Genomic DNA, 22,308 nt, shown 5'->3' with positions numbered 1-22,308 from the left:
CTTCTCAGTACAGCCTATCACTGCCCCCATATTAATTTCTGGTGATTTCTTTTGACATATGTCAGGTTCAGCATTCAGGGTATATGAACTTTGACCCCGTTAGTTAACTTCACACTGACCACTGGCTTGCTTGGGGTTGAAAGCATTAAAGTCACATCCTCTACATATTCTTCGTGCTCTCTAGTCTTGGGTTGATCTATCTTTGTAGCCCCTTCTGGATTCTGGGTGGAGAAAGGATTTTTCCTACTTGGTCCTGGATCTGTTCTTCTAATTTTTGGTCAAAACTGCACCAATGTTTTTGCCATCTTCTTTGCCACGAGACTAGTGTTTTCTACCTTCTCTAGCCTTTGACATTCTCCCATAAAATAACCTAAATAATCAGCCTTTCGGTTATTTGACTTATTTTGGTGGGTTCCTCCACTCCTGTTCTATCTGGATTCGTCATCTTGGCCCTATCTACCATGTCTCCCTTCCATATTGCTTCTGCCTAGCCTTTCCTCTTCTCTTTGGATCTTTTAGGCTCCTGATGCCCTGTCCTTTCAATTGTCATCCTTCTGTTTCATGGTTTAGGCCCACGTCAACTTTCCAACTTTGTTCTTCTTTTTTCTGTTGATTCTCCCTCCCTTTTTCTCTCCCGTCTGACATTCACAGGCTCTGTCTCCCTTCACTGGTATACATTAGCTCCTGCATTTTTACAACAAGCATGATGAACTTCAATATACCATTTAAAATTATGTATAAAAATATGAAATTAGATTTTATAAGGGGAGAGGAAGGATATTTTCTGACTTTAGGCTCCAAAAAGGTTTGAGTCAATGATGTTGACTGAATTCCTTTTTTTTTTTTCCTGAATTCCTTTTAAGTTGTTAAGACTGGCTTTTGTTAACTGAAGGTATTTGTATATTTGACCTTTGGATGAAAAAAAAATGAAAAACAATCCAACAAACATAAAACAAGAGAAAAATCTTACCCAAATCCCTTAGACTGTAAAAAGGCAGGACCAAAAGGATCTGCCTGTGTCCAAAAATGGAACAGGTCAAAACTTTTGTGCCAATCAGCAATGGCATTGGACCCATGCAAGGCCACTATATTTTCAACCCTGGTTGAGATAGGGAGAGGCAGCCTCAAAACAAACATCCTTTTTCTTTGCTTTTTTTTTTTGAGGGGGGGGCAGGGCAATGAGGGTTAAGTGACTTGCCCAAGGTCACACAGCTAGTCAAGTGTCTGAGGCCAAATTTGAATTCAGGTCCTCTTGAATCCAGGGCCAGTGCTCTATCCACTGCGCCACCTAACTGCTCCCAAAACAAACATCCTTTACCCCAGCCCCAAGGGAACCAGCAAACCAGGATGCTTTTGTTCTGGGTCCTCTTCTAGGGGAATACCAAGTCTGCCACCTTGGATCCTGTTTTCTTGCCTTCCTTTTCTTCTCCTTTTTTGTATATCTTTAGTTGGCACGTATAGCTTTGGGTCTCTTTTTCATTCTGTATCTTCTGTAGGCCCTTCCATGTTTCCGTGTACTTCTAAATTATGATTTTATTTTTATGGTGCCAAAATCTTCCACTACAGCCATGGCAACATTGAATTTAGTAGTTTTTTATATATTTGATAATCTAGTGGGTACAAGGTAGCCTGTTAAGGTTGTTTGGATATGCATTTCTCTGATTATTGGGAAGTTTGGGCATATTTTCATGAGGTTATTAATAGTTTGTATTTCTTCTTTCATAATTTGTCTGTTTATGTCCCTTGACACTTATCTCATTGGGATATGTATCATTAGTCTTATGGCTGGGTAATAGTACCTATATAGATTTTGGGTAGCACACCTTTTTTTTCTGATATATTGAATACATTTTTTTTAACCAATCTGTTTTCTTTCTTTTAATTTCAAAGGTTTTTCTTTAAAAAAAAACCCAAATATTTTATATACTCAAGCTTGTTGATTTTTGTCTCTAAAACTTTCTTCTATTTATTTGATCAAACTTTCCCTTCTCTCTATAGTTGAAAGAAGTATGTTTTTCTTTTTTCTTGCCATTTTCTAATGATTTAAAAAATACTTAGGTCACTTGTCCAGTTAGAATTTCTTCTGTTGTATAATATGAGGCTCCAAACCCATTTTTTATTTTGGCCATACATCTATTGAGTTTTCCCAGAAGCATCCTCTGACGCTTGCTAAGAATCTATGATTTGGGTAATCTTCACATAATGATATTCTAATGGAAACACATTTATTCTGTCATAGGCTGCTTTCATTCGCGATGTAATGATGCCAGGAGAATGGGATGTCTGTGTCACATCATATGAGATGGTAATTAAAGAAAAGTCCGTGTTCAAAAAATTTAATTGGCGGTACTTAGTCATCGATGAAGCTCACAGAATCAAGAATGAAAAGTCCAAGGTAAGTTACTGATCTGTTTTTTTTTCCCGTGGGGCAACAAGGGTTAAGTGACTTGCGTAGGGTCACACAGCTAGTAAGTGCAAGTTTGATTTGTAATGAATACAGCTAGTGTTAAGTGTCTGAGGCTGGATTTGAACTCAGGTCCTCCTGAATCCAGGACCGGTGCTTTATCCACTGCACCACCTAGCTGCCCCTTACTGATCTATATCTTTCTTGAAGGTTTCACAAAAACTGTTATTATTATTTGATCATGATAAGCCATAATAATGAGTTTGAATTGTGATATACTCTTGTTGGAAAATCAATTTTTTTAGGCCTCGTCCTTGAAGATAAGATGAAAGTTGAATGGTTTTCTTACTTTTTTGGGGGCTTTTTTGTTTGTTTTTGTTATTGGTTGGGACAGTGGGGGTTAAGTGACTTGCCCAGGGTCACACAGCTAGTAAGTGTCAAGTGTTTGAGGCTGGATTTGAACTTGGGTCCTCCTAAATCCAAGGCCGGTGCTTTATCCACTGTACCAACTCGCTGCCCCTTGTTTTTCTTACTTTTAAGTTAATGCTGGTATGATAGACAAGGTTTCTATTGAATAAAGAACTTTGTAATCCTATTTTAGAAGTAATTTTTGCTTCTTACTGAGAGGATCAGTGTGTTATTTGATTTCAGAATATTTTCTTGACCTTTCCTGATTGTGAAAATAAGATTAGGGTTGTGAATCACAGTGAAATTTGTTGATGATTTTGCTATTCATTTCTGGCAACAGCTGGAAAAACTTCATCTCATGTTAGGGTGAAGAGTCTCTTTGGACCACTAGGATATTTTATTGGGAAGCAGAAGTAGAGTGCCACCCACAGGCACAAGTTTGATTCATACTGAATACAGTGCTCATTAAGAAGCAGTGTGATGGGGCAGCTAGGTGGCGCAGTGGATGGAGCGCTGGCCCTGGAGTCAGGAGTGCCTGAGTTCAGGTCCGGCCTCAGACACTTAATACTTACTAGCTGTGTGACCCTGGGCAAGTCACTTAACCCCAAGTGCCTCACTAAAAAAAAAAAAAAAAAGAAGCAGTGTGATGGTAGTTTGCCTGTTGGTTTCATCAAAGGGGCAGGCAAAGAATTACAACAAAAATATTATCTGTGTGGCAATTATCATTAGCAGTTCATATGAAGCATTTTAATAATATGAAGTTTTCCTTGAGAAGCAAAACCTTTAATCCCCTTCGATGGCTAAGACCTTAGAAGTTTGATGTAGGGTGTTCACGAAATTGGACTTGGTACCGGCCCTCATAGTGCTTGGCATAGCAGTCAGGTATGTGGGTGAACAAGGTTGATGGGCCGAGAGGAGACCTTGAGGTGAAGATGCTGAGCCTTGCCTCCAGGCGAGGTAGTTGAGGCTGATCTCTGTAACCTTGAATTTCTTGAAGACTGTCCCAGGTCCACTTACTGTCTGTGGTCTGTCAGCGCAGAGATGCACGCTCCAATGCATTGATGCTCCATTGTGGTACCTTCCTTGATGATTCGCTCCATAGCAAACTTCAGTTTGGTAGTTTCCTTGGTGGGTAGAGAGTGAAGAGAGTGAGGAAGAACTAAGTCTCTGACCTTCCTACTAATGAGAACCATTGATCTCTCTGTTATCTTTGCAGCTTTCCGAGATAGTTCGGGAGTTCAAGACCACAAACCGGTTGTTACTCACTGGAACGCCATTGCAGAATAATCTGCATGAGCTCTGGGCGTTACTCAATTTCTTGTTGCCTGATGTCTTCAATTCGGCAGATGTAAGTTTAAGCCCTGTGCTTTTTTATTCTCTCATGCTCACAAATATCTGTTTACCAATTGGATGCTATGATTTCAAAAGAAGTTTGGGGACAGGACTTAGCAAAACAGAACTCTATTGAATTTATAGTACTTTATCTGCATGTCATTTCTGCTTGTGTAAGAATTGAAGCTGTTCTTAACCATCTTACAATGGACACACCTGGAAAGGTCTTCTTTCTTTTCTTCTTTATCTTAGGGTTCCAAGATTAGCCAGCCCCTAACTGCACATGGCACGTTGCTGCTCCTACTTATGAGATATTGTCCGGAGCAGGCCCAGGTCACCTCTTGTGCCAACCTGCCCAGGCTTGTGCATGAAGCATTTAACATTAAAAATACCATTTTGCTGTTTTGAGTGCTGCTTCAGCAAGCTGGCTAACCCACTGTAGAGGGTGTCTTTCAAATGATCTCACATTGTCATTTCTTGAAGCCTTTAGGTCTGGCTGCTGAAGGGATCATGGTATATGATGATAACATTTCCCCTTGCTTTTGCTACAAGCATGAATTGCTGCTCTATCAATCAGAACTTCATGGGGATGTGGATGGTTGCGCAGGATTCTCCTCAGAGCCTGAATTAACTGCTTATAGACAGTTGCAAATTTTGGTTGCCCCTTTGTCTCTTAACACCTGCTTAATCCTTTTTTGTCTACTTGTCTATGTGATCATTTTTGTGGGGTTTTTTTGCATCAGTGGTCCATACCTTAGACTGGAAGCTCCCACTACCTGTTTATATAGTTATTAATGACATTTTATTTAGGGTGAACCTCCATTCAGAACTAAAGTAGACTGTGGAGGACTAAATTTTGTTCAGTTCCTTGGATTCCAACTGTCCCTGCTCCTGTTGGCCACTCTGCCTGTAGTGCATTTCCCTACATCTCTATCTGGGTCATCCTGCCCATCATTCATGCTTAAATGCCACTGCCTTCCTTGACTTCCCTCCACCACCTCAGTTTCCCTGCAGCCTAGACATCCTGTCTCCTTCTGTGTCTCCATAATCACCTTAGATTTCTCCCATGGCGCCCACCATAGTCTTCACTGTGTTTGTAGTTACTGTGAGCTGTCCGAATAAATCTTAATTTGATTTTTTAAAAAGCTATGTACTTAATTACAGATTATTTCCCTTCCTTCTATAGGATTTTGATTCCTGGTTTGACACTAAAAATTGCCTTGGTGATCAGAAACTTGTGGAAAGACTACATGCAGTAAGTCACAGTTCCCAAGGGAATTGAGTGAATACAAATGAAATGAATGGAGTCCCAGGGTTGGCTCTAGCTTGGGGGCAGAGAGGTGGGCAGTCACTGGCTTTGGATGCTGCCCATCCTGACGGGTCACTTCCTGAAAGTGCCTTTTGGATTTATATTTCTGGGGTGCAGAGATGTTAGTGACATTGACAGGTTTTAGTTAGATATGGTGCCCTTAGTAAAAAGATTAAGATGAATTTTTTCCTCTTTGTAGACATAGAACAGAAGAGACCTTAACATGAGCACAAAATCACACACTTACTCACACACTCTAGCCTGTCCTGACTAGGCCATTTCCCTTTCCCCACTTTATTATTTTCCTATCCAATCCATTTTGTACCATCAACTCCCAAGTGCCTAATTTAGTTCCTTAAGTGTGATACAGAGGATAGAGAGCTGGCCTCAGAGCCAGGAAAACTCAGGTTTAAGCCCCACCTCTGACACTTCTTGGCTGTGTGAGCTCTGGGCAAGTCACTTAATCTCTCAATGCCCAAGGCCACTCTCTAAGACTAGACTTGGCCCAAAAGGGGATGACTTGCATTGCTAGAAGGAGTTTCCTCAGTGACATCCCAGAGCCAAGACTGCTCTCTCTCTTCACTCATCTTCTCTACATGTGGGGCCTCTAGAAAAGCTCCCCCCAAGCTCCTGATACTCAGGGGCTCTACATCCACTCATGAGCCCTTATTAATGGGTTTTCAGAATGACAGAATTTGAGAGTCAAAAGGGACCTTGCCAGCCAACCAGTCCAATCCTTACCCAGAAGGAATCCCCACGGTAACATATGGGTGTCCAGTTGTTGGCAGAAGACCTTTGAGGAGGGTGTACCTCAAGACAGTCTGTTCCTCTTTGGGTCACTTCTTATTGTTAGGAAGCCTTTCCTGATGTTAAACTTTAATTTGCCCCTTTGTAGTTTCTAGTACTGGTTTTGCCCCCAGGGGTCCCCAAACAGGACAAATCTACACCCTCTTTTTCAGATCTTTATATAGCTAGAAGAAATCCCCAAGTCTTGTCTTGTTCAGGCTAAACATTCCCAGGCCTGCATATGGGATGGACTCAAGGCTCTTCACCAGCCTGGGTAACTTTCTCTGGATACATGCCATCTTATTAATGTCCTCCTTGGACTTCAGTGCCCATAACTGAAAAAAAAATACTCCAGCTGAAACCTGATGAGGACAGAGTAAAGTGGGACTATCAGCTCTATAAACCTGGATCCTAGGGCCCGCTGAGTGCAGCCCAAGATTGCATTGGCTCTTTTGCATACTATATCATACTACTGACTCATATTAAGCTTGTAGTCCACTAAGACCCCTAGATCTTTTTCAAGACAATGTATGCTTCTTCTGACTTTTACTTGTGAAGTTGGGTTTTTTTTTTAGTACTCAAGTGCAAGACTTCACAGATTTAAAAAATTCAATTTCATCTTACTAGATTTAGTCCAGTTCTCTTGCCTGTGAAGATCCTTTTGGATGCTGACTCTGACATTCTGTGTGCTAGCTATCCCTCCCAGCTCTGTGTTGTCTGCAGATCTGCTGAACATGCCATCCGTGCCTTTAACCGAGTTATTGATTAAAATGTTAAATGGCACAAGTTTAAGCACCGATCCCTGGGGTTCCCCTACTGTAGACCTACTATGTTAACACTGAGCCAACCGTTAACCTCTATTCTTTGACTCTGGCTACCCAATCAATTCTGTATCCTTCTGATTGTATTAAGTGTCTAATCTATGTGTCTCTTCCTTCTCCCCAAGAATAGTATGAGATTTTATCTAAAGCTCTCCTAAAAACAAATGAGGAACCATATGTACAGTATTCCCGTCATCTATTTTTTTTTGGTGAGGCAATTGGGGTTAAGTGACTTCCCTAGGGTCACACAGCTAGTAAGTGTCAAGGGTCTGGGGCTGGATTTGAACTCAGGTCCTCCTGAATCCAGGGCTGGTGTTCTATCCACTGTGCCACCTAGCCACCCTTCCCCTCATCTATTCATATGGCAGGACTATACCTGAGGTCTCATTGGTATAGGGAGCTCCAAGATGTGAGAACTCCCACTGATGAAAGTTGCACTTTCTCTGGAATTTTTAGTCTTATAGATTTGCGTTTATCACTTGCCAACTGGTGAAGTGATTTGTTCAGGGTGACATTCCCAACATACATTGAAGTTGAGACTTGACCTAGGGTCTTTCTAACTTCAAGGCTGGTTTTCCATCTACTGTACCATACTACCTCTATAGAGATCCCATCAACAGAGGAAATCAGGTTAGTTTGAGTATTTGATGAAGCCATGTTGGCTCATTGTCAAGGCCTCTTCCCTTTCTAGATGTTTGCCAACTATCTCTTGAAGGTTCTGTTCTTGAATTTTTCCAGGAATTGAAGTCAAGTTCACTGACTTAGATCATGTAAATAGTTCTTTTTTTTGAAACACAAGGTGACATTTGCCTTGTTTCAGTCTTGTAGTACCTCGCTTATTTTCCATGATCTGTCAAATAGCATTGATGATGACTTTTTCTCTGTACTTTGACTTTCACCCAAATTCTCTTCTTTATGCTTCTCTGATCTAGTTCCTGAATTTCTTCACATGAGTATTCCTTCTTGGTGTATAGTGCTATGTACTGTTTCCTGCTTTTGAATAATGTATACCCATCCAGAACCATAGTCCAGTCATGAGTTTCATCCCTTCAAGTGATAACTATGAGGTCAAGTTTGAACTCTGGGGCTGTTGTTGCCTGAACTTTGGTCATTTGTGTATAGACATTTGAGGCCGTGGATTTTTACTACTGGTTTTATTCTTAAATTCTGTCTTCTGTGAATTTCTGAGTGTCTTAGTTGCAACTTTTCAAATTTTGTGGATACTCTAAAGCAGTGGTGTCAAACTCAAATAGAAATGGATCCCTGTGGGCCATACTTTTACTTAGAAAACCACAAATTAACATTATCTATGTTGTATTGTATTGTATTTTTATTTAATTAAACTTTTCCCAATTACATTTCAATTGTGTTCCAATGTTTGTTTGACACCTTTACTCTGTAGTATCTAACTTTGGGGATATACATAGGCTGGCTTCTTCTCTCCTTTTTTAATTTCAAGCCCCTTTCATTAGATTTGCAAGATACTTGGCAAATACATTATTATCGACCTTTGTTAGGTGTTCCCCACCCTGTGTTGTAAGCAGTGATCCTGAAATCCAGATACTGTTCTTAGACACCATCTTCTTAGCCTGCTGTTCACTGCCCAAACAAGTTTTTCTTTCCCATAGCCCCTGCCTTCAGTAGGAAATGGTGAACCACAACCTATGCCTCTGTGGGCTTTAGTTTCTCATCCATAATGTTCAGTTGTATTTTTGAGGTTCCTTTAGGAAATGTCATTTGTGCCCAGGTGAATCGCCAGAAGTGGGTAGTCTTCCTCCATTTTATGTCTTGGGAGGAAACTTCCCAGTTAGGTCCTTGATAGATGCCCCAGGAAGACAACAGAGCCTCTGTTGTTGTTATTGAGTCCTGAGTCACCAACTATTCTTATTCTTCTCTTCTTCCCCTGCTCCCTGCTGGACCATGATCTCTCCCTCAGATAGCTCCTGTGGCTCTACTATAGCATTATTGGGAGGACAGGCAGCTTTTTCCTCCTCAGAGCATCTAGTTCTCCACTTCAGGAAAGCCTGTTTTTAAGCTCTAATTGTACAGATGCTCTTTTCTTTCCCCTTCTCTTCTGTGTAATAATACTCTTTAATTCTCAGTGATCCTGACAAGGGTGATGTCTCACTGAGTCTACCTCAGATGCCTTTCCCATGGAAGCCTTGCTTTTGTTCCCTTTAAGGAGACCTTTATCCCCCCTAAGAACCATGAGTAAGGAGAAATGTGAAGGTGAGACCCCTCACTTTCTCCTCTGTGAAGGAGATTAGCCTAAGATTGGAACACAGTCTCTCCAGCATGGCAGAAGTACAAAAATTGTCCCCTGCCTCCCTGCATGTCATGCACAGCTTCCCCAACTCTCCATAATGGTCTAGATTTTTAGCCTTGTTTCTTTGAACCACTGGGGGTGTTTACAACTCAACCCCAGGCACCTGGTTAAAAGTTTTATGATCAATTATCACCTCTTAACTACTGAACTGCTCCAAGCAAATTCCTTTCCTTTGTCCCAGCCACTCCAGAGCTGGAACTGCACCCCCTTCAGCCTTGCACTGATTTGTCTGTTTCACCAATCCCCACCCTCCAATCTGCTGTCAGTTTGCTAACCCTCCCATTATTCTCTTTTGCCTTTCCCAAGCACCCAGAAGACAGTTCAAAGCAAAGGCATTTAATGAATTAGCATAGTAAGAAAAGCCCTAATAGAACATTCTTACACTTTCCCATAAACACATTGCAACAGGAAGAGTGGCTGGGTGTGGGTGCACACATGGAGGTAACTGCCCAAGGTAACATACAGAGCATGGGAGGCTAGGGCGGGACAACTCTGACCTCTGACCTCTCTCATGTTCTATGGCTGCCTCTTGTCTTCTGGCCATGTCACTGTGCTGCTTTTCTGGGACCAAGCTTGAGCGTCACCCCTGTGGTTATTCCCTGGACATTACATCTTCCTGCCTCTTTCTTCTGGGATTCTCTGCTCATTCCACTTGCCTTTGGGGTTAGTGTCTCTTTTCCACTTCTTTGCTTCATCTTCTTCAGGACCATCTGCCAACCATTTCAATTCCAGCCTTTTAGGGTACAGTGAATAGAAAACATCTTCCTAGTTAGGGTAGGCTCAAGATTCTGTAATCACAGTCAAAGGCCACCACACCCCAGTAACAAAAACCAGGCCAAGTACCACCTGGCTAATATTGTTGTATTCTTTCATTACTCTTTCTGGTGATGAATCATACCACAAGACAACTTTGTTCCAGACAGCTATTTGACTTGGGTTTCGAAATTCCCCAAATCCTCTCTGGCTTGGCAAATAAACAAACATGAGCCTGAACAAAAAGTGAAGGAGGCCATTTTCTTCCTCCTTGGTCCACAGTCCTGCCTTTATTAAGCTTACATTTGTCAATAGCAAACTCTTCTAGCTTTGGTATATTTTGGCCAATAAAAAGCCTTGCTCTCTGTATTCTATCACTAATAAGAAATATTCAGCCCAAGCCGATTACATGGTGTATGCGTTAACATCTGCCAATACATATCACAAAGCAACATAGTCCAGTAACATTCAGGTGTTTCATATACAACCATTACCCTAAAGCTGAATACAGTGGTCATCAGGGCATGCAATAAGCAGAATACATAGCCTGTTGTCTGTAACATGTATGGCAATCTGGCCCATGTTAAATGAGGCACCCAAATTCCTATGTACTACAAAGCACCTGACATTGCAAGAGTTTCGGTCAGTGACCAAATGCATAGGCCACACACAGAAACTTACTCATGATAGCAATAGTGTATGCCTTTTGCACAAGTTCACCTCTATCTCTTTAATAATAATGACAATAATAATAATAATAACTTACAGTTATAGAATACTTGAAGGTTTGCAAAGCACTTTACAATTGTTATCTCATTTGATGCTCACAGCAACCCTGGGAAGTAGGTGCTATTGTGATCCCCATTTGACAAATGTGGAAACTGAGGCAGGCAGAGGTTAAGTGATTTGCCCAGGGTCACACACTCAAATACCACCTCCCTTCCTTCTTCCTCCCAACCAGTTCTAATTGCCCTACCCCAAATCAGACCTGCCATATAGTGGGTGTTTAACTTATGCGAATGAATGCCTAACATTAGCAATCAAAGCATAGTGCATGGCACAACTTAAATCATATACACCCCACAACAGACTACTATGTGTTTGGACATGAAGCCCACATTACAGTAAGTGCCAGTAATTAGCTACATGGGGAATGACATCTCCTTTTCTTCCTGAAGCCTCCCATGTAAGCTGGGTCACAGGCCTCTGGATTCATCCCTGCTCCACTGTCTAAGCAGGGATCCCTTTGCAGCTGGGATAGACTTGGTTGATTTCAGTAACCCTCTAGTGGATACCAACGTCCATCTTCTTTCTCCTCTTATTACCCTTGAGGACCCCAGCTTTGTTCCTTAGGGGGGAACAGTGCCTTACTGATGGAACAATGGAATTAGTCGCAGCTGGGGAATGGGGGGGCTATATAGCAAATGATCACCAATACCTCCCATGCCACCAACAAGCAGTGAGGCTTATGGATGTCTGGGGCAAAAAAAGAAGGCTTTGGCCATTGAGAAGCAGACTCTATTGGCCCAGAATGACAATGAATGGCTCTAAGCCCTACGAGACTGCGGTCTGGATGTATTCGAGGGAAAGAGCTAGCAGCCTGTGCTGGATTCTTGGGTGGGTGGGGATGGAAGAGCCAACAATGATTAGGCCTTTTGACTTCCAGAGAAGGAGGACAGGGATGATACAAGCACCATCCAGTGGTCCCAGCTACTGTGTACAAACATACCCAACTAGGAACCAAAGAGCTTCTCTAGCTGCTAGGGTATGCTGGGACAAGTATGGCTCTGGATAGGGCTTCCCTGCCAGGATCCACACTGTCCAGGGCAATTAAGCTGCCCAAAGAGGGTTTGGCCAGAATCCTTCCAGTATAGAATCAGGCCATGCCATGCTCAGGGACCCTTACGGTCTGAGTGTTTCAGTCACTCACCCATGAACATGCTGGGGCCCTTGAGTCCTGAGCCTTGTGGAAATAATACCTTTGCATGACCTGGCTCTTCTTGGGCCATCTGGGCTATGCCATAGCCAGCTGGGTGGTACAGGAGATATTGTTGGACTAGTCATCAAGAAAACTTGAGTTTGAATTCTGCCTTTGATACTTGCCAGCTCTGTGACCCTGGACAAGTCAATTAGCCCCTCTGTACCTCAGTTTTCCTATTTCTTTTCTTTTTTTGGGGGGAGGCAATTGGGGTTAAGTGACTTGCCCAGGGTCACACAGCTAGTAAGTGTCAAGGGTCTGAGGCCGGATTTGAACTCAGGTCCTCCTGAATCCAGGGCTGGTGCTCTATCCACTGCGCCACCTAGCTGCCCTTTGTTTTCCTATTTCTAAAATGGGGGCAATAATAATAATAATAATAATAATAAAAATAGCACCCAGTTCACAAGGTTGTGAGAATCAAATGTGATGACATTTACAGAAAACACCACTGCAAACCTTAAAACCTTGTGTCAATGTTAGCTGTTATTATTGCTAGCTGTGTGAGCCTGGGCAACTCATTTAACTTTTCTGAGTTTCAATTTCCTCATCTGTGAAATGGGAGTACTGATAGTACCTGCCTCTCGGTGTTGTTGATCAAATGAGATAATATATGGAAAGTACTTTGCAAGTCTTAAAGTGGAATATAAATGCTGGAAATGATTCCTCCTCCCTCCTCTTCTTCCTCTTTCTCCTCCTTCTCTTCCTTTTCCTCATCTTGCTGATCAGAAGTTTGCCGAGTCTTTAAAATGCTTGCTAAGGGACAGTTTCCTTCTGGTCCCTTATGCATCCTGAGCAGAACCTTGCCACTGTGATACCAACGACCCTGAGTGGCATACTGTTGCTTGTTTCTCTAGGAGCCCTTCTGAGCTGAGGCCATGGCCAGGGGGTCTTGTAGCCACAGATGTCCTTGTGGGCTCTAGCATCTCTATCTGGTGAGACTCCAAGGCATATTCCATGTCAAAATGTAGGCAGCTTGGAAGTAGTTTGAAGCCATGTGTTCCTGCAGGTGTCGGCAGTACTACACACGGCCTCTGTGGGGCACCAAGGTTCCACAAGGCTCAGGCCTCAAGGGCACAGTAGCTGGGACCACTGGATGGTGCTTGTATCATCCCTGTCCTCCTTCTCTGGAAGTCAAAAGGCCTAATCATTGTTGGCTCTTCCATCCCCACCCACCCAAGAATCCAGCACAGGCTGCTAGCTCTTTCCCTCGAATACATCCAGACCGCAGTCTCGTAGGGCTTAGAGCCATTCATTGTCATTCTGGGCCAATAGAGTCTGCTTCTCAATGGCCAAAGCCTTCTTTTTTTGCCCCAGACATCCATAAGCCTCACTGCTTGTTGGTGGCATGGGAGGTATTGGTGATCATTTGCTATATAGCCCCCCCATTCCCCAGCTGCGACTAATTCCATTGTTCCATCAGTAAGGCACTGTTCCCCCCTAAGGAACAAAGCTGGGGTCCTCAGGGGTCATTCTCTCACTTCTTGACTCATGTGACTTTTTGCTGCTTTCAAATTACCCTGTGCTCTGGGCATTCAAGGACAACTGAGGCAAAGAGGGTTGATTGATCGCCACAAGATTCACCTGGAGGTGCACCCTCTGTGGCCATCTCAGATTCTCAGTTATATTTACCCTTAGTAGCATTGTTAGTTGAATAGCCTGGCCTCCGTCCCTGGCTCTAACATCTGGAGGTGCTGGGATTATTGTTGTCATGACAACAGGAGCTGCTGAATGCGCCACGTGATGCCTCTGTTGGTTATCATAAGCCTCATTACGTTGCCTTCAATAACTCCTTTCACACGGAAGGCCTCACACGTTCTTACTAATTCCTCTTTATTGCCTCTGTTGGATTAATAATAATAAGAGTAATTAGCATTTATACCATGCTTTAAGGCTTGCAAGGCACTTTTCAAATATCATCTCAATTATTCCCCAATGTTCCCGTTCTTCTTTGTCTCTTTGGCTGGGCTAGATTTGTCCTTGTTTTAGGCAGTGTCCATGAAGTGTATTTTGTCTCTGTAGTCATATATGTTTATTGATTTAGAGCATTAAGGAGGAAACTGAGGCAGACAGGATAACTCCCTCATTTGATGGAGGAGGAAACTGAGGCCCAGGGAGGGGAAAAGACTAGCCAGGGTCACACTGGATCCTAGATCTGGAAGAGACTTCAAGGGACCATCTAGTCCATTGTCCTTCTTTTTTATTTTATTTTTTTGTGAGGCAGTTGGGGTTAAGTTACTTGCCCAGGGTCACACAGCTAGTAAGTGTTATGTGTCTGAGACTGAATTTGAACTCAGGTCCTCCTGACTCCAGGGCTGGTGCTCTATCCACTGCGCCACCTAGCTGCCCCCCATTGTCCTTCATTTTATAGAGGATAAAGCTGAGGCTCAGGGAGGGGAAGGGACTTGCCCAAGGTCACAAGGCAGTAAATAGTGGAATTTGAATCCCCATTTCCTGATTCCAAGCCAGTTCTCTTTCTGCAGTAGCACCTTGCCTCCCCATTCTCCATGTGGTGTAAATTCTGAGTTAGGTCCCAAAGCAGCAGTCTGGTTTGTGGCAATTCCCATGAAAGAGCACCAAGCTTTCATCACCTTGAGGCTGTTACTAGAAGGAGGGTTTCCCTTTGTGTGTTTGCTTTTGTTTTATGGGTCAAATAACTGTTATACTATCAGGTGTGAAGAGTATGGAAGTGGCAGCTAGGTGGCTTAGTGGATAGATAGCCTGTGAGACCTAGAATTAGGACCCGAGGAGATACACTCTTTTTTTTTTTTTAAAGTGAGGCAGTTGGGGTTAAGTGACTTAACCAGGGTCACACAGCTAGTAAGTGTTAAGTGACTGAGGCAGGATTTGAACTCAGGTACTCCTGACTCCAGGGCCGGTGCTCTATCCACTGCGCCACCTAGCTGCTCTGGAGATACACTCTTATACCTCAGTGTTCCCCCTTGGATTCTTCTCAATGGGAATGGCTTCCCATATCAAATACAGCAGCTGAACGGCCCACAGGCCAGACAGGCAACACATGCTTGATATTGCTAATGCATCTGTTGGCTCCTTCTTGTACTTAGCCCAATGCTCCTTGGATAGCTGGACAGTCAAGGCAGCAAGGTAGGGTAGTGAGTGGATAGAGCGCTGAGCCTAGAGTCCAATGATCTCAGGCTGAATCTTGCCCCAGACCCTTCCTAGCTTTGTGACCCTGGGCAAGTCACTCATCCTCTGTCTGCCTCAGCTTCCTCAGCTACAAAATGGTGATAATAATAGCACCTACCTCCCAAGGTTATTGTGAAGATCAAATGAGAGAATATTTGTAAAGTGCTCAACACCCACACCCACACACCCCCACACACAAGTGCTCAACACAGTACATGGCACGTAGTAAACTGTTTACAAGTGTTTCTTCTCTTTCCTCCCTTCTGTGCCTCAGTGTTCTTATCTGTAAAACGGGTACTTACCTCACAGGGTTATGAGGATCAAATGAAATTTTATATATGTGTGTGTGTGTGTGTGTGTGTGTGTGTGTGTGTATATATATATATATATATATATATATATATATATACATATAAACATTTTGCAAGCCTTAAAGCAATATATAAATTCTAGATAATACTATTTTACTTATTACTCTTGTTGAATTATGATTGAATAGTTTTTCAAAGGATCCTTGTAATATTTAAAAGGCATATCCCAATTAATTTCCCCACAATATTGTACTTCAGGAAGCCGCTTTCACTTGTTAAACTCCCAGAAAATTCAGCTCAGGTTCACTCAGTGGGCCCACCCTTACTGGAAACCCTAGCTTATTAGCCCTTACTGATATGGTGGGGTTTTTTTTTTTGGTGAGGCAGTGAGGGTTAAGTGACTTGCCCAAGGTAACACAGCTAGTAAGTGTCAAGTGTCTGAGGCCAGATTTGAACTCAGGTCCTCCTGACTCCAGGGCCGGTGCTTTACCTACGGTGCCACCTTGCTGCCCCCACTCTTACTGATATGTTGACTTTTTCTAGACAGCCACAGGAAGTTAGTTCAAAACAATGACATTTAATGAAATATCCAGTTATGGTAAGAAGTATTGTAAGAAGTAATAACAAGAGTCAGAAGAACAGAACAGAAAAGGAGCAAAGAAAGAAGAATAACAATAGAACATTCCCTTCATAATGTAGAGGCACACTTTCCTCCTAAATATATCTATCATCAGTGGGAGAAGTGGACATGTGTAGCTGGGGCACATGAGTGGGGGGTCAACTGCCATCTCTGATGCTGCAGTGCCAGAGGATGCCTTTTTTGATCTCTGCCTCTCTGTTACTTTCCTCCCTGCCACCAGCTTCTGGGCTTTGACTCTTCAGGGCTACCTGTCAGCTATCTCAGCTCTGGTCTTCTATGATGAAATGACTAGAAAGCCTCTCCCTAATTCAAGCCGACTGACATCTCTTTACTCATAGTCAATGGCCACCCACTACATCTAGCTAACAAAATACAGGCAGAATGCCCCCAGATGAAGTTTTTTAGCTCTTATGTCTAGAACTAGATAACAGTCCTCTGTCCTAAACAACTACCTGACCTTGGTTTAGAAATTCCCAAGATTTTCTGACTTGTCACACAAATTGTTTGAGCTAGAACAAGGTACTTGAAGGAACATGGCCATTCCTGTCTGACTCCCCCCCCCTCGCCCCCCGTCACTGGCTTGCAATCCTACCTTTATTAAATAACATTCTACAACATGCAAAGCACTTTGCAGCCCTTAAAGGATATTATCATCATCGTCCCCCCCCAAGGTAAGCTCAGGATTTATTCAGTTCCCTGGGACCTACTGTGGTTTGGGACAGTAATAATAATGGCTCCCATTTCTTTGGGGGCTTCACTCACAACAACCTGTTGGGATAGGTGGTATGTGGAATATTATTTTCATAGAAGATAATGGCAACTTTGCTTATCTGACATACAGAAAAGCAAGGGCTAAATGTCTAGTGTGAAGTGTGATTCAAACCAAGGTTCTTTTTTTTGCGGGGCAGTGAGGGTTAAGTGACTTGCCCAGGGTCACACAGCTAGTAAGTGTCAAGTGTCTGGGGCTGGATTTGAACTCAGGTTCTCCTGAATCCAGGGCTGGTGCTTTATCCACTGCACCACCTAGCTGCCCCCTCAAACCAAGGTTCTTTCCAGCATACTGTACTGCCCCACACTTACCACCATATCTTAGGATCTCAATGGAGGCTTCCTAACTGCTTATTCTTTAATAATCTAGGCCCGGGAGCATCCTACAGTCACCATGTACTATTTGGAATGGACATTGTGTTTATGAGACATTCATTTGGTTCAGGATGGGTAAATCTCAACAGTAAGACTGGAGGCTATGTACCTCTAGGGTATACCTAAACATGACACTGCCTGTCAGGAGCTGCCCCAAAGTTGGGAAAAGTGGGGTTTCATTTCAGTTCACATGATGGTGATGAAGTTCAGAATTAGAATGTTGAATAAAATCATGTAAAATGTATAACTTCCGGTATTAATGCCTTATAAACTTTCATGAAAAACTTCACTCTTTAGGTTTTAAAACCATTTCTGTTACGACGTATAAAAGCTGAAGTAGAAAAGAGCCTGCCTCCTAAAAAGGAAGTAAAAATTTACCTTGGCCTGAGTAAGATGCAAAGGGAATGGTAAGCCATTTAATTTCATTTAATGTTCACATATTTGTTCAAGATAATTTTTGTTTCTTTGAACTTTGCCTGGTAGTGTTTTAATTTTGGTTTTATTTCCTAACTTACAGTTTGCATTCTGTTTTCAGGAGTAAAACAATTTGAGATTTAAAGTTTTAAAATAAGCTTGAGGTGACATTTTCCTATTAAGGTTGCAGAAAACTGATTGTGGATATTACATAAATGGACGATGAGATATGATTAGCCATGTGTAAGGATAGAGGAAATTGAGAGGGAGTCTTAATGAACTACAATCCGGACAGGTCAGCAATCTATTAATGGCATTAAGAAAAGAACAGAATCTCACTCACTCTGACGGCAGATTAGAGGAACTAAGGATGTTCAGTTCAAACAAGGGTAGCCAAGGTCAGGATCTTGATAACCATATGCAAGTATAAGAGAAAGCATTTTACCACACATAGCTACCAATGGATTTCTGTTTTCACTGATGGATAAAGCAGGGAGAAATGCCTTGAAATGATAGAAAAATAGATCAGATGTTCAAATGTGCACTTGTTTTCCCCATAACTTTTTTTTCTTTGCCCCCCTTTTTTCCCTGATTGAATTTATTTAATCTTGATAAAAATCTCATTACTTTAAAATGGGAATTTAAAATAGCTACCGAGGGAATATTGCTCCATGGTATTAGTGAACCTTTTACTAAATCATTTAATTATATTATGCTTCTACAATTGCAGGTACACGCGAATCCTGATGAAAGATATTGATATTTTAAATTCAGCTGGAAAGATGGATAAAATGCGACTGCTGAATATTCTCATGCAATTGCGCAAGTGTTGTAATCATCCCTACCTGTTCGATGGTGCTGAACCTGGCCCTCCATATACAACTGACACCCATCTTGTCAATAACAGTGGGAAAATGGTGGCTCTGGATAAACTGTTGTCCAAACTCAAAGAACAGGGTGAGAAAACGGAGGCAGAATGTTTCTCTTCCCCATTGTATGTTCGGGAAGCTTTTGTATAGGAATAACATTGTCCGGTTTTGAGTCTTCCTTTGTCCCTGGAATATAGTTCATGCACTAAAAATAAAAACACTGACGTGCATTTTTGAATAGGATGTTGAACACCCTGAGACACACGCTCTAGGTTCATGTGACATATCGTTTTCTAATTTTTTCCTGACTTTTAAAAATCTTGCATGTTTTTATTTTGTGAAAATGTTTAGGGTCAAGAGTTCTCATTTTTAGCCAGATGACACGATTGCTGGATATTCTGGAGGATTACTGCATGTGGAGAGGTTATGAATACTGTCGGCTAGATGGCCAGACGCCGCATGAAGAGAGGGAGGTGAGAAAGGTTAAGCAGGTGTCTACCAGTTCAGCCGGTTTAAGCAATGGGTTTTTTCCCCTTTCCGTTGTCTACTTTTGAGTAGTTTTCCACTTAGGCTGCTGTTGTTTTAGCCGAGAACACGTAATCCTTTACCTCTCGAAGACTTTGGGTGGTGTTGTGTCACAGTACCGGGAACTGGGAGACCTGGGAGATCTGGGTTCTACTTCTGTTTCTGCCACTACTTTGCCATGTGACCCTCTCCTCTTTGGTCCTGTTTCTTCATTTAAATTTTTTTTTGCGGGGCAGTGAGGGATAAGTGACTTGTCCAGGGTCACACAGCTAATAAGTGGCAAGTGTCTGAGGCTAGATTTTAACTCAGGTCCTCCTGAATCCAGGACTGGTGTTTTATCCACTGTGCCACCTAGATGCTCCCACTGTCCTGAATTTTTAACCTCTCCTTATTTATTAGTTCTTCCTGATTGCCTTCGAGCATGCCTAGGTCTCCCTCATCCTTAAAAGCCCCTTTCATTGATCCCTTCAAGCCCACATTTCTCCTCCCTTTCTCAGTTAAACTATACTCTTGACCTGCTTACCCTCCTATCACTTTTTTTTTTTTTTGGTGAGGCATTTGGAGTTAAGTGACTTGCCCAGGGTTACATAGCTAGTGTCAAGTGTCTGAGGTCGGATCTGAACTCAGGTCCTCCTGAATCCAGGGCTGGTGCTCTGTCCACCTCCTATCACTTCTTAACCCTTTGTAGTCTGATGTGGTCTGCATCATCACTCAACTGAAGCTGCTCTTTCCAAAGTTGTTGTGAGGAAAGTGCCTTATAAGATGCCAGATAAATGTCTGAGAGGCAGTGTTGCATTAGTGGGTGGAGAGCAGGTCTCCAAGCCAGAAGACATGGGTTCAAGTGTTGCTTTTGACACATACTGACTGCATGGCCCTGGGTAAGGGACTCAACCTCTTAGTGTTCTAGACATCTCTCTAAGCCCATAAGTTCAGAGAAAAACTGCATAGGGAGAGGATGTCCTCATCTGGAAATTACCTGCATTAATGAAATCACAGCTATAGGTCCCATCCCTAAAGAAATGTCTCCTGTCACTAAATACTGTATATGTCATGCCTGACTTCTAGCTCTACAATTGTCCCTTTTATTCTGAAAAAAATTCCTAGGTGGGTCTGATTACCTTCTGCTTTGATTGTCTTATGCTTCCTCTAATTGGACTCCTCGCCTCTATGTGTACTCTCTGCATCTCTGAATGACTGCGTTAGTGAGCAGTTTTTTCTGCCTGTGACTTTCATCAGCCTTGAATTTTCTTTTTTTTAAAAAATGTCATTTCGGGGTGGCTAGGTGGCACAGTGGATAAAGCACTGGCCCTGGATTCAGGATACCTGAGTTCAAATCCGGCCTCAGATGCTTGACACTTACTAGCTGTGTGACCCTGGGCAAGTCACTTAACCCCCATTGCCCCCCCCCCAATGTCATTTCTACTCAGGGGCAGTTTAGCATATTGGGTTGAAGTTAGGAAGACCAGGGGTTGAAAACCTCCTCCGATCACCCTTTCTAGCCATGTGATCCTGGGCAGGCCTCTTCCACTGGTTTATCCCCTAGGTCTGACAAATTTCCCAAGTTGACAAAAATCATACATCCTTCATGTGAGTTCACCAGTATTCCATTGTGGTGGTGGTGGTATTGTTTTGGGACAGTCACTTCCCAATCCCTCCCCCCACCCTATAGAATCCTCCCTTATTAAAAAGAAAAACAGGCCAACCCAGCTAAGACTGTGGAGATCCCACAGCCTCTGTTTGGAGAGGGAATTAATTATTCTTTTTTTAATTTAAAAATTTTTTTGGTGAGATAATTGGGGTTCAGTGACTTGCCCAGGGTCACACAGCTAGTAAGTGTTAAGTGTCTGAGGCCGGATTTGAACTCAGGTCCTCCTGAATCCAGGGCCAGTGCTTTATCCACTGTGCCACCTAGCTGTCCCAGGAATTCATTATTCTTTATCCTTGATCCCTTGGCTCCAAGGCCAATGAGCTTTGACCTTGGTGGCCAGCTCCTCCACTAAATGTCCTGAGGCACTCACCCAATTTCTCTTATCTTTTACCTCTAGTCAGTGGACCCAGAGGGGAACTTCCTCCCTTGTTCTTCTTTTTTTTTTTTTTGTGGGGCAATGGGGGTTAAGTGACTTGCCCAGGGTCACACAGCTAGTCGGTGTCAAGTGTATGAGGCTGGATTTGAACTCAGGTACTCCTGAATCCAGGGCTGGTGCTTTATCCACTGTGCCACCCTAGCTGCCCCTCCTTCTTTTATCTGTTCTTCATATTCTCAACTGCTGAAGTTTCTTTTCTCTTCTCTTTTCTTTTTTTTCTACAAATAGCAAACATACATTTTCTTTCTTCCCTTCCCCACCTCCACCCAAATTTAAAAGACAAAATGAAAATCCCAACCTTTATGACAAATATATATGGGCAGACAAAAAGAAGTTCCCACACTGGTCCATGTCTCATTCTCACACTTTGAGCCCATCAACTCTCTATCGGGGTGGGCAACATAGACCATCAATTTAAATCTTTGCTCCTCTGTGTCCCCAGTTAAACACCTTGTCTTGACCAACTCTAGGTTTTGTCCCCCTTTTCAATGGGATAACTAACTTTTCAAATGATATATAGTAGGGTACAGGATTGAGGTTTCTTCTATTCTTTTTTTCTCTTTCTCCTCCTCCTTCTCCTCCTCCTTCTCCTCCTCCCCCTCCTCCTTCTCCTCCTCTCCCTTCTCCTCCCCCTTCCCCTCCTTCTCCTTTTCTTCCTCTTCTGCAGTAGCAGCAGCAATTGGGGTTAAGTGACTTGCCCAGGGTCACACAGGTAGTACATGTCTAAGGCCTGATTTGAACTCAGGTCCTCCTCCCTCACTCCAGGGCTGGTGCTCCATCCACTGAAGTGCCGCCTAGCTACTCCTTGTTTCTGCTAATCCACTCCCCCTGGTTTGGCTTCTCTTCTCCTTGGGCCCATGTTCCAGTTCTTCTACAACACTATATTAATGCTGGGTAGACAGAATGACAATTTAGTATTCATTTGTTCTTAAGCTGTCTGTGTGTCTCCTTTTTGTGTAGTCATCTCTATTGCCGTATGCTCCTGGAGCAGGGGTTCTCAACCTGGGATCATTTTCATTTGGAATCTTATGTATTTTATTTGGTGAATTTAAAAACCTTAA

The 22,308-nt window shown here is 42.8% G+C and overlaps 1 protein-coding gene across 11 annotated transcripts in view; it reads left to right on the top strand.

Moving 5' to 3' along the window:
* SMARCA1 (SWI/SNF related, matrix associated, actin dependent regulator of chromatin, subfamily a, member 1) overlaps positions 1–22,308 on the top strand; it is a 112,139-nt gene that overhangs the window by 40,252 nt on the left and 49,579 nt on the right. For 8 of the 11 annotated variants that reach the window (XM_043973986.1, XM_043973984.1, XM_043973989.1 and 5 more), the window contains 7 exons: positions 2,240–2,395; positions 4,029–4,160; positions 4,397–4,477; positions 5,331–5,399; positions 17,653–17,762; positions 18,500–18,726; positions 18,990–19,111. In XM_043973986.1, the coding sequence (XP_043829921.1) occupies positions 2,240–2,395; positions 4,029–4,160; positions 4,397–4,477; positions 5,331–5,399; positions 17,653–17,762; positions 18,500–18,726; positions 18,990–19,111 (897 nt within the window). The remainder of the gene's footprint in view (positions 1–2,239; positions 2,396–4,028; positions 4,161–4,396; positions 4,478–5,330; positions 5,400–17,652; positions 17,763–18,499; positions 18,727–18,989; positions 19,112–22,308) is intronic. The other 3 variants (XM_043973990.1, XM_043973991.1, XM_043973995.1) reach the window with 1 other exon arrangement.

Source organism: Dromiciops gliroides, chromosome X (genome assembly GCF_019393635.1).
Source record: "Dromiciops gliroides isolate mDroGli1 chromosome X, mDroGli1.pri, whole genome shotgun sequence".
In the NCBI taxonomy this organism is placed as follows: Eukaryota; Metazoa; Chordata; class Mammalia; order Microbiotheria; family Microbiotheriidae; genus Dromiciops; species Dromiciops gliroides.
The sequence above is the reverse complement of the archived record's forward strand: the minus strand, read 5'-3'. Positions and strand labels throughout refer to the sequence as shown.